Below are 16,386 nucleotides of genomic sequence, written 5' to 3'. Positions count from 1 at the left end.
CTATCCTCTCCTCTATCCATCTTCTATCCGCCTCCCCCTCTCTCTCTATTTATTTCAGAACCCCCTTCCCCTCCCCCTTTTCTGATGAAGGGTCTAGTCCCGAAACGTCAGCCTTTCTGCTCCTATGATGCTGCTTGGCCTGCTGTGTTCATCCAGCCCTGCACCTTGTTGCCTCTACCACCACCATCTGTCTCCTACCTTCAAACCAATTTTGTATCCAACTGGCTAGCTCCCCCTGCATTCCCTGTGATCTAAACTTACTAACCAGTCTACCATGTGGAACCTTTTTGAAGGCCTTGCTGAAGTCCATATTGACAACATCTACCACTCTGTCTCATCAAATCTCTTTGTCACCTCTTCAAAAAATTCAATCAAGTTAGTGAGACACGATTTCCCACACACAAAGCCATGTTGACTATCCCTAATCAATCCTTGCTTTTCCAAATGCATGTAAATCCTGTCCCTCAGAATCCCTTCCAACAACTTACCCACCACTGATGTCAGGCTCACCCATCTCAACTTGTCCATGCCGACCAGATATCCTGAACTGACCTCGTCCCATTTCCCAGCATTTGGCCCATATCCCTCCAAACACTTCCTATTCATGTAGTTATCCAGATGCCTTTTTCATGTTATAATTGCACTAGCTTCCACATATTGAAAAAGAAAGTTTTCTTGTACACACTTAGCAAATTTCTCCCCATCCAAGCTCTTAACACTATGACAAGTTTAATGTAATTTGGGTAGATCATGGATGTCACACGCGGGCACGCATGGGGTTTGCATGGAGTCTGCATGTTGAAACAGAAATGCAAAAAACAATCAATGCTCCAAATACTGTCTCATAACATAGCAATCCCCAAACCAGCTTCCTGTAATTCACTCCCTGGTATCAGTTCCTCTGAATATAATAACCCCCAAATTCTACTCCCCCACCCAAACTTGATTGCTGTCTGTAACTCACTCCAGGGTATCTGTTATTCCGTATCTAAATCCCTGAACCCATCAATTAGATTCCAGTCTGTAACTCACTCTCGGGTATCTGTTATTCTATATATAAACCATCCCCTTGATTAGATTCCATTCTGTAACTCACTCCAGGGTATCTGTTATTTTACACATAATCCTCCCTGAACCCTTTGGTTAGCTTCCAGTCTGTAACTCACTCCAGGGTATCTGTTATTTTATACATAATCGTCCCTGAACCCCTTGATCAGATTCCAGTCTGTAACTCACTCCAGCGTATCTGTTATTCTATATATAAACCAGCCCCTTGATTAGATCCCAGTCTGTAACTCACTCTCGGATATCTGTGGTTCTTAAAAAAAGCTCCCCAAATCCCCAGATTAATTTCCAGACTGTAAATCACTCCCAAGTATCCATTATTCTATATATAAACCTCCTGAGCCTGCCATTAGATTGCAGTTTGTACCTTTCTCGAGGTGTCAGTATTTCTATATATAAAGCCCTCCCTTAGATTACTGCCTGTTACTCACTGTCAGGTGTCTTTTATTCTGTACATAAGCCACTCACGTACCTCTATTAGATCCCAGCCTCTCCTGGATATCTGTTATTCTGCAGATAACACCCCTCCCTCACCAACCTGAACTCCTTCATTAGATTCCAGTTTGTCACTCGCTCCCAGGTTATTTCTTACTCTATGTATAAACCAACTGGTCCACCCAGAATTTGGTTACGCTGTGTAGGAACTCTCTTAGATAAGTCGGGTGCCCAGAGGTTGCGGTAATGACAGGGGTAAAAAAGGGGCAGAGTAACTGGAGGCAGTAAACAGCAACTAATCCCATAAAAAGAATACAGTAACTCATTCAACATAACTCACATCAGATACCGACCCTGTTGTACAGAGCACACAGATGTAGCGCTGTGTTCCCCGATGCATTCAGGCTGTTGATTTCTGCTCCGTAGAATAACAGAATTTCCAGATGCTGTGCATGACCGTGATGGCAAGCCTGTCAGAGACAAAGACTGAGAGTGGAGGGGAGGCAAGGGACAGAAAACCAGCAGGGCCTGTTGGAGAGAGAGGCTCTTCCTAGTTGCTTCTAGTTCTGAAGATTCACAGAATCCCAAGGTGAAGATAGAGGCCTTTCAGCCCATTGAGTCTGCATCGACCCTCCAAACAGCATCCCACCCACCTCTGCATTGACTATGGCTGACCCAGCTAAACTGCACATCCCCGGACACCATGGGGCAATGTAGCATGGCCAATCCATCCTAACCTGTACACAGAGCATAGAAACAGACCTTTCGGTTCAACCAGTCCATGTTTTCAAACCGAACTACTGCCACCTGCCTGCGTTTGGCCCATATCCCTCCAAAACTTTCTTTTACTTATTCGACATCTTTGGACAGGGGGAGAGAAACCGGAGCACCCGGAGGAAATCCGCACAGACACACACAGTCACCTGAGGGTGGGATCAAACCCGGGTCCCTAACACTGTGAGGCAGCAGTGTTAACTACTGAGTCACCGTGATAGGAAGTCCAGTTGTCTGCTTTTTATCGCAGTGTTTTCTCAGGGATAAATGGTGAGCAGAACACCAGAAAGAACCTTTGGAGCAGAACTCCTTCGGACACCAACGTTCGGCCCATTCCACGAACCTATCCATTTGTAAACTTCATGAGAAGTCCTGGAGGGAGACCTGGAGCTTCTGGCCCCGAGGCAGGGACTGCACCACGCAACCCCCTCAAGGGTCATTAGGAATAGGCAACAAATACTGGCCCAGCCAGCAACACTCACATTCTCTGAAATAAGGAAGAATTGGGCGCCAACGTCTCGAGGGGTAGGGGAGCTCGAATGGAACTGCTCTGTATTCGGTGGTGGGGGGAGGGGAGCAGGATGCCTACCTGGTGAATCTCTTGCCAGCCATTCTCATCAGCAAAGCCAATCTGTGCCCGGTTGTACAGCAACAGTTCACAGCAGCTGGTATCTCCTCCAACGATAGCCGTGTGATACAAAGGTGTCAATGCTCGCCGGTCTTTGTAATTTGGGGAAGCACCTAATTCCAGCAATGTCTAGGACAGCAAACAAAAACAAAACAAAACCACTGAAAGGCCTAAACCTCATCACTACAGCGTTTTATCATCGAATTTTGTCCCAACCACAATCAGTCTTTTTCTGTGGGATTCCCAAAGCTTAGATCCTTCTGGCACGCTGCAGTGTGGTTTTACCCCCACCAAGAGAAATTCAAGTGGTATCATCACTGGACTGTTAAGCCAGAGACCTAGGTAATCTTCTGGGGACCCAGGTTCGAATCCCGCCAAGGCAGATAGTGGAATTTGAATTCAATACAAATGGAATTAAGAGTCTAATGATGTCGGAAAAACCCATCAAGTTCACTAATGTCCTTTAAAGATGGAAACTGCCATCTTTACCTGGTCTGGCCTACATGTGGTCAACTCTTAACTGCCCTCTGGGCAATTAGAGATGGGCAACAAAAATGTTGGTCAAGCCAGCAATGCCCTCACCCCATGAACAAATCAACAAAAGGTTATGAGGAAGAACCTTTTTACACAGTTAGTGAACCTACTGCCCAGGAGGGAGATGGGAATGCAAACAGTAAATTCTTTCAAAAAGAGATTAGATGGGCATTTGGCGGGAATGACCTACATGGGGAGATGGAGATAGACCAGAGGAATAGGACAAACCGCTGCAAGGAGAACCAACCACCAACTCAATAGACCGAATGGTCTCTCTTTGTGCTGTCATGACTCCCCGAATGTACAACTCGAAACGCCAAGACTTAGCTTCCTGCCAGTGATCCTTCATGACCATGAGGCATCCCAAAGCTTTGCTCAGCCAATGAGATGCTTCAGGCGTGCAGCCACTGTAGGAATGGTTAATTTATACACAGCAAAGTCCCACAAACAGCAAGGAACAAAGAACAGCACAGGGACAGGTCCTTTGGCACACCAGGACAACGCCAACACATGATACCATTCTAAACTAAAAACCTTTTGCCTCTGCACCTTGCCTATCCATGTGTCTGTCAAGATGCCTCTTAAACATTGCTATTGTATCCACCTCCACCACTTCTGGCAGTGCATTCCAGGCACTTTCTGTGTTAAAAAACCTGCCTCTCACATCTCCTTTAAACTTATTCCCTGTGTCCCCTAGAAACTGACATTTTTACCCTGGGGAAAAGACACTGACTATCCATTCTCACAATTTTATAAACTTCAACCAGATTGTCCCTCAGCCTCCGGCGTACAAGTGAAAACAAACCAGGTTTGTCCAATCGCTCCTCATAGTTAGTGCCCTCCAAACGAGGCAACATCCTGGTAAATTGTTTCTATATCCCCTCCAGAGCCTCCACATCCTTCTGGTACACAATTGTGCACAGTGTGTTAAAAAGCACAGAAGCTGATGCTTTCTTTGTTCAGTGATGTAGAGCTGGGTCAGCGGCCGGAACTCCTCTGCGAAATCCTGGCTGTGGGATTTCTTTTTATAATTGGAAAGGACAGCCAAGCCTTGGTTTAAAGTCTCACCTGCATAACTGGTGCAGACTCTGCACTTTTCAAAGATTTCTGATGGCAAGACAGACAGCTGGGTGCGGTTAGATTATAGATTCTTGTGTAGCCTAAGCTCTAAAGATGCTGCTCTGCTTTATCAAGTTCTGTGTTTGACTGTGCATCCTGCCTGTGCCTGAAGTTGCAGCATCTTGCAGCAACTGATGGCGACATTACTTGTCTCCCTTTTAATATACCCTGACCAAATACCTACAGTTAAACTGGGGACAGCGAGGAAGGGGCCATATTGAATAGAAGTCTGCAGCACAGAGAGCCATTCGATCCATCTAGCCTATGCTAGCCCATTCAAAGAGCAATCAGTTTGCACTGCGTCGTCTCTTTTATCTTTGCCTCCAATATTTCCCCTTTGAGTATACAACTGCCCTCCCACCAAGTCTGTTTCCACTGGGTGGAGTCACCGCTGCCTTACCACACCAAAGGGCAGCTCACTCTCGTTAGAGAGATGGCTGGTGGCGGTTTAACTTGAGGGTCACCATGCCTCAGGCGAGGGGAGAGCTTGAGAAGGAGGGACCTCCTTGATAACTTCAATTGGCATAGGAATTGAACCCACCCTCATCCAGCCTACTGAGCTAACCAATCCCCATCACCCCAGCGGTTCCACCAGCCATGAGGTAAAGCATTGTAAATCAGTAGCCACTCGATTAAACTCATCACCTGAAGAGCAGGAAGGGAAGGAGAGGCTTTTTTTGACACACACAAGCGCGCAGAGATAGCAGGATGTGGAATACTTTGGCACAGGGAGTGCCTGGAGTTGAGCCAAGTGCATCTTTGAGGGAAAGCTGGATGAATAGATATTGCCAACATTGCTGGCAGGGTGTAATTACAAGGTGACACCGTGCGCTTTACAAATGTGGATACGAAAAATTAAAATGGAAAAACGGGAAGAGTTAGCAGATGCAAGGAATAAAGAAGAAGAAAAAAATAATTTTACAGATTAGTCGTTGAGTAGAACAGAAATTGAGCATTAGCAAAAGAGAAGTACCATCAAAACTGAACCTGCAGCATTGACCAGGACACATGCCAGAATGCCAAATTCCACAGGGAGCACCAACTTATTACATATGAGAACAGAGTGCTGATTGGCTGGAGGGTTCACCCTGATTGGTCGAGAGGTTGCCACGAAGAATGCACCGGGGCACTATTGGCTGCCAGAGGGTTTGTCTGATTCAAAAAATGTGCAATTTCTGGGCATTTTCCTTTCTCCTGCGTCTCTGTAGCTTCTAAGCGAAAATGATTTTATAGTTTAGGATTTCTGGGGGCTGGGAGGGGAGGGGGTTGGGGTTAGCTATTTGGGTATGATCTCGATATCCCCTCCCTCCAGCTTCATAGTTACCAAGACTCCATTGTAGTTCCTGGTTATGGCGGCCTTGTGGAGAGCTGTCATACCGTCCCGTGCTCGGAAGTCGATGTGCGCCCCTCCCAGACACAGCACTCGGATCACATCTGAACAATTCTCCAGCTGCGCGGACAAAGTCAATGGCACTTCTGTGAGGGAAATTGGAAAGTTTATTCCCATCGCAATCCACACCCAGGGCCTTTGTCCCAATTCCTCCTGTCGACTGAAGCAATGAGTCTGAAATGAGAACACCCTCCTCCCACCCTCCCGACTCCCACATACATGCCCCTCACCCTCCCACAACCTTGTCCCTGGCACCAATGCCCAAGACCCCCTCATGACCTCTCCTGGCTCTACTCCCTCCTCTACTGACTCCGCTGATGATTTTGAGGACTCCAGCCTCCCCTCCCCCAAGCCCGTTCCATGCACATGACCCCTGCAAAGAAGCAGAGCAGCTTTTTTTTTGGGAGGGGGGTGGTTCTGAGGGCCTTTCAGCCCTTTTAAGTCTGTGTGCTGGCCCGTTTTGAGGAGCAATCCACTTGGCCTCACTCCCTACTCTGTGTTGGAGTTCATTTTTCCATCAGGAGGCCTTCAAACATCCCGCCCAGCTGGAAAAAGGACAAGGCCATGCGCGACCAGTAAAAAAGGTTCCTATTTTCAATCATGATCATTGACTCACTGTTGTCCCAAGGACTCAGGCCATGGGTCCAACACAAAGGGTCAGGCCAGGTTAACTGTCCAAACCTGATTCTAAACATTATGTCAATGCCATAGGATCATAGAATCCCTACAGCAGGCCATTCGTCTCATCGAGTCCACACTGACCATCGAACAGCATAATCCGTGGGAGATACATAAAGATATTTGAGATCGCATTTGATATTTTCTTTCCACTGGGCATCTGTCAGAGCCTGTTATGAAGCTCAAGGTCCCTGGGTGAGTTAGAAGCTTATGTTGCACTTGGAGACTTGAAACTGAGCCTCAGTTAAACCAGCAAAGTATTAGCACCTGACATCTCAGGCCAGGATACTAACTTTCCAGGATCTCCCTGGAGTCTCGAGAAATGAATCACGAATCACCAAAAACAGGAGGAAAACCATGGAGATATTAAACAAAATTACCCCATTTCCCTTTGAGCAATTCCATCTCCTAGAATCATAGAATTCCTACAGTGGGGGAAGCAGGCATTCGGCCCATCAGGTCCACACTGATCCTCTGAAGAGCATCACATGCAGACCCAATCCCCCTACCCTATCCCTGTAACTCTGCATTTCCCATGGCTAACCCACCCAGCCTGCACATCCCTGGACACTTTGGGCAATATAGCACGGCCAATCTACCCTAACACTGCACATCTTTGGACCGTGGGAGGAAACCGGAGCATCCCATCTGGTTCTAAACCAATCAGAGGCAGGAATGATCTTTCGCAAATGAATCGAGCTTCAGCCAGTTTGATAATAAAAGGGACAGCTCCCTTTCCCATTGGGGGTGGGCAACAGCAGGAGGGTGGAGGGAGCACAGCGTTTGGAATGTCACATGATAAAACTTCCAACCTGTGGAAGCAGAGGTTACAGGCTGAGACCATTTTACCCATCTATTGCAGAGGGTCAGTTCAACAACTAGGCAGTCATCCTTGAGAGTCAAGATACTTGCAGTAAGGGCAGGAAAACAAAAAACGAATGAGTTACAGTCATCCTGAAGCAAACAGGATTCGGGAGTGGGAATGGAAGGCCTGGATCTGCTGGTGTACATCTACGGATACAAACAAATATAGAAAGAAAAAGCAAAAACAGAACAACCTGAAGAAATGCAGATGTTGCCAGACCTCCTGAGTTTCTCCAGCAATTTCCGTTTTTCAGATCCCCAGCGTCTGCTGTTCTTTGCTTTTCTAGCAAACATGTCGAATTCCATTGCAGCCTTTCCCTAAATGTCATAGTATGTTCCACATTTAGGAACACAGCAACAGGAGTAGGCCATTCAGCCTGCCTTGGGCTCCTATCCCTTGAAACCCTTGCTTAATAAAAATTGGCGTACCTCATATTTCAATGTAACAATTGAATTAGCATTGACCGCTGTATAATGAAGAGAGTCCCCAAATTCCACCACTCTTTGTGTGTGGGAGTGCTTTCTAACAAAAGTTCGGCATGTCCATGATGGCTCTTACCAATTTTTACAGATGCACCATAGAAAGCATCCTATCCAGATGCACCACAGCTTGGTACGGCAACTGTTCTGCCCAAGACCACAAGAAATTACAAAGAGTGGTGAACACAGCCCAGTCCATCACACAACCCAGCCTTTCTTCTATTGACTCCATCTACACTTCCCACTGCATGAAGAAAGCAACGAACGTAATCAAAGACCCCTCCCACCTCTTACACTCTCTTCCATCGGGCAGAAGATACCAAAGTTTGAAAACTCATACCAACAGATTTAAGAACTGTTTCTTCCACACTGTTATCAGAATTAGAGTCCTTGAGTCATAGAGACATACAGCACAGAAACAGACCCTTTAGTCCAACTCGTCCATGCCCAATCAGATATTCTAGATAAATCTAGTCCCATTTGCCAGCACTTGGCCCATATCCCTCTAAACCCTTCCTTTTCATGTATCCATCCAGATGCCTTTTAAATGTTGTAATTGTATCAGCCTCCACCACTTCCTCTGGCAGCTCGGTCCATACACGTGCCACCCTCTGCATGAAAAATGTTGCCCCTTGGGCTCCTTTTAAATCCTTCCCCTCTCACCTTAACCCTCTAGTTTTGGACTCCCCCACCCCAGGGAAAGGACCTTGTCTATTTACCCTGTCCATGCCCCTCATGATTTTATAAACCTTTATAAGGTCACCCCTCAGCCTTCGATGCTCCAGGGAAAATAGCCCCAGCCTATTCAGCCTCTCCCTATGGCTCAAACCCTACAAACCCTGGCAACATCCTTGTAAATCTTTTCTGCACCCTTTCGAGTTTCACAACATCCTTCCTATAGCAGGGAGACCAGAACTGAACACAGTATTCCAAAAGTGGCCTAACCAATGTCCTGTACAGCTGCAACATGACCCTCCCAACTCCTATACTCCATGCACTGACCAATAAAAGCAGGCATACCAAATGCCTTCTTCACTACCCTGACTACTTGGGACTCCACTTTCAAGGAAGTGTGAATTTGCATTCCAAGGTCTCTTTGTTCAGCAACTTATGAATGATCCTCTCATATATTAGAGTTGATCTTTCTCTGCACCATCTCTGTAGCTGTAACACTATATTCTGCATTCTGTTCTATCACCTTGACATACTTAATGAAGGTATCATTTGTCTGGATACAATACTTTTCACTCTATCTTGGTGTATGTGACAAGAATAAATCAAATCAAAATCTCGCTGTCTGTTTCTCACCAGCAAAGTGATTGAAAGCATCTGGTTTATCAGGCCCTGGGCCTAGCTGCTGCAGAGTGAACAAAGAAGCCAAGTTACCCTGATGTTTATCATTCTCCACCTGCCACTCTCACAGCGGGAGAGAAGTCACTGATCATCATCGTTAGCACGGAACGCTGGGATGGCTGTCAGAACAGGCCAACATTCTCTACCTCTGTCGTCAAGGAGGTAGTCTCCATGGGAACGCAGAGGTAGATCAGTTCTGTCAGTCTTTGGCTTAGGCACGTGAGGTACCAGGGAGTGAACCTCACAGACAGCAGTTTACATGTGTATGACACACGGAACCACAACAGCTGGTCACACGTGTTTTACACATGGAACCACGCCAGCAGTTTACATATGTTTTACACACGGAACCACGCCAGCCAGTTACACGTGTTTTACACATGGAACCACGCCAGCCAGTTACACGTGTTTTACACACGGAACCACGCCAGCCGTTTACATGTGAATTACACATGGAACCACGCCAGCCAGTTAAACGTGTTTTACACACAGAACCACGCCAGCCAGTTACACGTGTTTTACACACAGAACCACGCCAGCCAGTTACACGTGTTTTACACACAGAACCACACCAGCCATTTACATGTGAATTACACGTGGATTTACCAAGCCTTGTGGCCTCCCAGGAATAATTTCAGCTCCCCAAAGTTGCAGACTTTATTAACACATCCCTCACTAACAGATCACTTCCTCAGCAACTGGCTATGACTTTGCTATTCCCTTCAGTCACAATTGTCGAGAGATCTTTGCTAATCAAAGCCTGTTGCAGTGACAGTGCCGAGCAAGCCTTGCCATCTGGTTCCAGCTGTAGCACAGTGGGCAGCACCCTGACCTCCAAGACTGAAGGTGGTAGGTTACAAGCCCCCTTTCTGAGCCCTAACACACTTCACTGTAGCTGATACTTTCAGCAGCAAGTTTGAGAGAGCTGTGTTGATGGAGAAACTGCATTTTGGACGAGACAAGTGATGAGCTAACAGTCCTAAGTACGTCTCTGACCAACTACCAGATAGAATTTTTTTCAGAATGTAATCTTTTGAATAGGGGCAGCACGGTGGCTCAGTGGCTAGCACTTCTGCCTCACAGCGCCAGGGACCCAGTCTAATTCCACCCTCAGGTGACTGTCTGTGTGGAGTTTGCACATTCTCCCTGTGTCTGCGTGTGTTTCCTCTGGGTGCTCCGGTTTCCTCCTACAGTCCAAAGATGTGCAGCTAAGGGTGGATTGGCCATGCTATAGCGTCCAGGGTGTGCGGGCTGGGTAGGTTAGCCATGGGAAATGCGGGTTTACAAGGACACGGTGGTGGACTGGGTTTGGCTGGGATTCTCTTTGGAGGTCACTGTAGGCTTGATGGGCTGAATGGCCTCTTTCTTTGTAGCAGGGATTCCATGATGAGTCAGCCATCCAAAGAACTACGATCGCCAGAGGAACTCCCCTGGCCTTCCCTCGGGCAGCAAACATCTCTCAGTGCCTCTGACACTGATAATGTTAGCCCAGGTTACTGTTTCTCTATCAATCAATACTTTGTTGCCTTTCCCTGATTACCCTCAAACTGAATGGCAGATACAGCCAATGAAGGGGGCAATTAAGAATCAGCTACCTAGCTGTTGACTTGGTTGTACATGTAGGTCAAACCGGAGAAAAGTGGCAGATTGCTAAAGGGGTATCAGGGAGTCACATGGGTTTTTACAACAATTGATGTTAGCTTTTTTAATTCATTCACAGGATGAGGGTATCATTGGGCGGACCAGCATTTATTGCCCAGAGGGCAATTCAGAGTCAAACTCATTGCTGTGGGTCTGGAGTCACATGTAGACCAGGCCAGGTAAGGGTGGCAGTTTCCATCCCTAGAGGGCATCCGTGAACCATGGGTTTTTCCTGACAATCGACAATGGGTTCATGGTCAACAGCAGGTTCATAAATGCAGATTTTCTTTTGAATATTGAATTCAAATCTCACCATTTGCTGGAGTGAGATTTGAACACAGAACATGAGCTGAGTTTCAGGGTGAATAAAATAGCAATCATACAACTAGGCCATCACCTCCCCAGGGTCACGACACTATTCCAGGTTTGTTAAAGTCTACCAGCTCCAATGGTGGGACTTGAACTTCTGTCTCCATCACATTAACGAGGGGGCATAAAGTGAGTGGAGGTAGATATAGGGGAGACGTCAGAGGTAGGTTCTTTACTCAGAGAGTGGTAGGATTGCTGGAGAGGATAGTGGAGTCAGCCTCATTCGGGGCATTTAAGCGGCTATTAGATAGGCATATGGATGATAGTATAAGGTAGGGGTGGAGGTTAGATAGACCTTAGGTTCAGGGTAAAAGTTCGGCACAACATCGTGGGCTGAAAGGCCTGTGCTGTGCTGTACTGTTCTAAGTTCTATGTTCTATGTTAACCTGGGCCTCTAGATTAACAAGCAACATTACCACTACACCACACCCCAAGGCTTACAAACTCAAGCTTAAAAAGTGGGGCCTAGACCTTCTGACAGCGAGGTAAACATGTGACACATTGTACCAAGACTGACAAGCGAGATTTTAGAATCACCTGGAAATTTGCAAATAATCAGTGGTGAGTGAGACGCTCCAACCACCCTGCTCAGTGGGAGGCAGCGCTGCATTCCAGACTTGTCAATAAGCTGAGGCAGTAAGTATTTATAATTTTTGACCTGTTTTCTAGCACAGGTACCCGTGGCCACCCCTCTGACCTGAGGGAAGTGAGAGGAGTGAAAAGAGAAGTTGTTGAGGGTGAGGACGAGCTCGGTGAGGTGGAGGAGGCTGGGGACGGTTCAGGCCTTTTTCCCGGGAGGAAGCAGACAGCCCTGAGGCCATCCCGATGGGAGATGGACGTGGAAAAAGGATTGCACATCCGTGGTAAAGAGGAGGCGGCTGGAGCCTGCAAACTGGACGTTCTCAAACTACCATACAGCATCGGAAGAATCGCAGATGTTAAGCGCGGGAAGGGACCGGACAAGAGAAGGAAAAGCTGAGTGAAGGTAGGAAGCGATGAGTTCTGTGGGGCAGGAGCAGGAGGAAACAATGCGTCTGCTGGGGCAGTCCTGTTTGTGGACTTTGAGAAGGAGGTAGAAGTGGGCTGTGTGGGGTCGGGAGGCTGGAGGCAGCGTGGGGGTGGGGGGAGAGATCACCAGATAAAGTAAGTTAGTGACTATTGTGGACGCAGCGGCCTGATGTTCCAGGGTGGGGTGATGGTTCCGCGGTGGGGGGAGATAGGAGGAAGTACCTGAGATCTGGTGCTCGGCCTCCGCAATGTAGGGGACAGTCTGCCACACAACAGCAGCCACCACCCTTGTACCCTGGCTTGATCACAAAGTCAAACGTTGGTCCACTACCGTCACTAACCTCATTTCGCCTGGTGATCTGTGGTGGTTAACTCTGATTTCTCGCCCCAGATGCTGCCAGACCTGCTGAGCTTCTCCAGCAATTTCTCTTTGTGTTTCTGATTTCCAGCATCTGCAGTTGTTGCAGTTTTTATTAAGGAATATTTGAAACTGCTAGAGCGAGTAAGCACTCAGAAAAAAAAGTGACATCGAGTAAAGGAGATGACAGTAATTTGTTCATTTGATCTGAGGTCGAAAGCTGCAGAATCACTGTATAGTTACAGTGCAGCAGGCCATTTGGTCCATTAAACAAGAATCATTCCCTAGCACTAAGAGAATCTAACCAAAGATAGAACAGGATTGAAGGGCTGAATGGTCTCCTCCTGTTGTTATGGGTTTCCTCACAGCTTTCTGCACCTGGGTACACCAGTCTAACCCTGAAAAGTGGAGAACCCTGACTGTAAAACAGTACTTACTCAACATCCAGAATCTTCCAAGAGGTTGAGGATAGAATCTTCAGCTCTTCTGTCCAAATTTTAAATCAGTGGTGCGTGTTGAAATATACCGCAGGTTTGAATGAGCAGCGCAACTTATGGAATTTCTCGACGTTTCCGAACCATAGACTGTATGTCGCTCCCGTTGCAATGTCTCACTGATCCTTCTCAATCCTCTTCTCCCTCACTCTCTCTTCCTCATGCATCCTGTTTCCTTTGTCCTTTTTCTCCCCACCCTCATTGCCTCCAAAAACTTTCCTCTTCAACCCCTTCCTTGCCCGGCATTGACCCATCCCCCTGTCCTCCCCTCCCCTCATGACCCCCCACCCCCAACATCCCAGGTCTGAACCTTTAGTGTATATTAAGAGCTTACCCCCAGTCTCTGCATCGTGGTAGTTGGGATCCAGCCCTTTATCTAAGAGTTTAAGCATCTTATCGACTGAGCCATGTTGGACATATTCGAAAAACTTCTTTAGACTGGCCTGTAAAAGAGAAACATCACATGGACTGCATTAAAGCAACCCAATCTCCATGGCTAAGGACAATGTTGTGAGTTAGGCTGTCAATTTCCACCTGGCCTTAGCTGAAGGGGCGACAGGATTGAACCCTGACCTCCGACCTGGATGTGATTTCACCTCAGACCCAGGTTGACTAACTCCTCTGACCCTGATACAAATTCAATCACTGACCATTTCTCTGCATGGCTGGCAGAGGTCAGAGTTCACAAATCCTTTCCGTCGCTCTGACAATGACAGGATTTGTTGCGCTGGAAAGTGTGTCTAACCTGCCTGCTCCCAACCCTTGATCTGAGCAAAAATTTAACTATGGACATTGCTCCATCCCTCTAGCATTGGATCCATCCCAAATTAATTCCATTGTCCCGCTCTCTCTCCACCGTCCTGCATCAATCCCAAACTAATCCCATTGTCCCTCACTCTCCCTCCAGCATTGGATCCATCCCAAACTAATCCCACTGTCCTGCTCTATTCCCAAAACCCTGCATCAATCTCAAACTAATTCCATTGTTCAGCTCTTTGCCACAGCCCTGTATCAATCTTAAACTAATCCCACTGCCCTGCTCTCTCCCCATAGCCCTGTATCAATCCCAACCTAATCCCATTGTTCCACACTTTCCCCACAGCCCTTGATCAATTCCAAACTAATTCCATTTTTCCCGTAGCCCTGCATCAATCCTAAACTAATCTCACTGTTCCATTTGCACACCCCCACCCCCATAGCCCAGCATCATTCCCAAACTATTCCCACTGCCCCATAACCCAGTGTCAATCCCAAACTAATCCATGTTTCCATTATCTCCCCAATCCCTGTATCAATTTAAAACCAATCTCTCTGACACATCTGTTCTCCATAGCCCTCTATCTTTGACTCCTTCCAAAATTTAATGGGTTCTGGACTTAACTTGACTGAACTGGGAGTGAGAGTAAATGTGTGTGTGTGAGCAAGAGAGAGAGAGAGAGAGAGAGCAAGAAAGTGAGTGAGCAAGACTAAGTAAGTAAGCGAGTGAAGCGAGATCAGAGATGTAGAAAGATCAGAGGTAGCAAGATCAGAGAGAGATAAAGTTAGTGCAGAGAGAGAGAGAGAGAGACAGATCAGAGGGAAATAGAGATGGAGAGACCAAAGATTGATCAGAGATAGAGACTGATAGAGAGACAGAGCAAATAAGAGATAAAAAGAGAGTGAAAGAGAGGGAGAGATAGATAGCATGAGAGACAGAGACAGACAGAGAGAGAGAGAGAGGTCCGAGAGATGAGGCTACACAGCAAAAGAACTGTGAGGAGAAGATTAATTTGTTTCAGGATTGTCAGAATGATGACACTTCAAAGAGAATTATTTAAACTCTCTTGGATCAAGCTGACATTTTGTAGAAAATAATTTCTTTTTCATGTCCTTGGACGCTGATAGTGAAGGAACGGGAAGCGCAATGCTTCACTGGTTACTATCTGTATCAACCAAGAAAAGGCCTCTTGTGGACAACGCACCCAGATATCTGAGTCATCGTAGCCCAGTGAGCTCTGACCCTCGTCCTTTATATCAATAGGGAGATTTTATTTTAACCTTGCCTGTGAGATTTAGTGTGTACCTTGGGAGGATTATAATAACCTTCAAAATCACAGCAAGTTCACCAAAACATTACTGGGACTAAAAGGGTCAAGTTAGAAAGGGGAACAAGGGATGCAAGTGAATCCAATGTAACTGACTCAAGAACTGTGAAAGAAACTGAGAAGCTAAAGAAAGGCAGATTTGCATCTATGTAGCGCCTAGGACATCTCAAAATGCTCCACAGTCAGTGAAGTACCTTTAAAGGGGAGCCATGTTTGTAAATTGGTGGCAGCCACTTCTTGCATAGCAAGCTCCCACAGATGACCATTTGATGATGGCTGAGTTATCTATTTTGGAATTTTTATTTAGGGATCAAGTCAGAATAACTCCCTTGGTCTTCTTTTGGGAAAGTAAAAGGGCAGAGGATTCTCCATGTCCAGCTGCAAGGCTGATTGAGGCCTTAGTTTAACGTCTCACCCAGAGCACAGCGTAACTAACTCTGTCGCTCTCCCTCAATGCTGCTCTGGAGTATCAGCCTTTGTGTTTCCAAATCCTGGGCTACAACTTAAAGTAGGGTCATTGGACCCAAAACGTTAACTCTGTCTCTCTCTCTCCACAGATGCGGCCCAACCTGCTGAGCTTTCCCAGCAATTTTTCTGATTTCTAGCATCTGCAGTTCTTTGGGTTTTTTTTGGGGATCCAAGACCTTGTGGCTCAAAGACAGGAGGGCCAGCGATCAAACTGTGCAGCCAATACATCAAACTAGTGGAATTCGACAAACCTTTTTCTTGATAGAGGAGGGCACCAAAGGGAGGCCTTTCTCGGGAAAGGTTAGGAAAGTGTCCCACTCAAAGGTTGGTAGATGTGTGGGACTTTCTCTAACTCAGTGAATTATATCAAATTGGAGACGGATTGGTGTTTGCCGGAGTGTATGGAGCCAAGGTTTAGGCCACAGAGTGGCTGTGATGTTGTCGAATGCTAGAAGAGCCTCGAGGGGCTGAATGGCCTCTCCATTTTTTCATTCCCAGCTCCTTGACTGATTCCTAGAGCCAACGCTGGGTGAGGGGAAGGGAGAGGTGTTGCTAAGGGAGAGGAGGATGGTTTTTGTGGGGACTACAGTTCGGGGGTTGGGGGGGGGATTGGGGAGGGGACAGAAGAGGCGGTTTGTGGGGGG

General features: G+C 46.9%; 1 protein-coding gene across 1 annotated transcript in view; it reads left to right on the top strand.

Annotated features, from left to right (window-relative positions):
• The first annotated feature begins 9,653 nt into the window (after window positions 1-9,653).
• The window catches only part of shank1 (SH3 and multiple ankyrin repeat domains 1), a 139,625-nt gene continuing 132,892 nt past the window's right edge, over window positions 9,654-16,386 (top strand). Inside the window, exon 1 of the mRNA XM_048617366.1 lies at window positions 9,654-9,905. Coding sequence (XP_048473323.1) covers window positions 9,654-9,905 — 252 coding nt within the window. The remainder of the gene's footprint in view (window positions 9,906-16,386) is intronic.

Source organism: Rhincodon typus, chromosome 37, assembly GCF_021869965.1.
Source record: "Rhincodon typus isolate 14 chromosome 37, sRhiTyp1.1, whole genome shotgun sequence".
NCBI classification, from domain to species: Eukaryota; Metazoa; Chordata; class Chondrichthyes; order Orectolobiformes; family Rhincodontidae; genus Rhincodon; species Rhincodon typus.
This window is presented reverse-complemented; position numbering and strand designations above follow the sequence as displayed.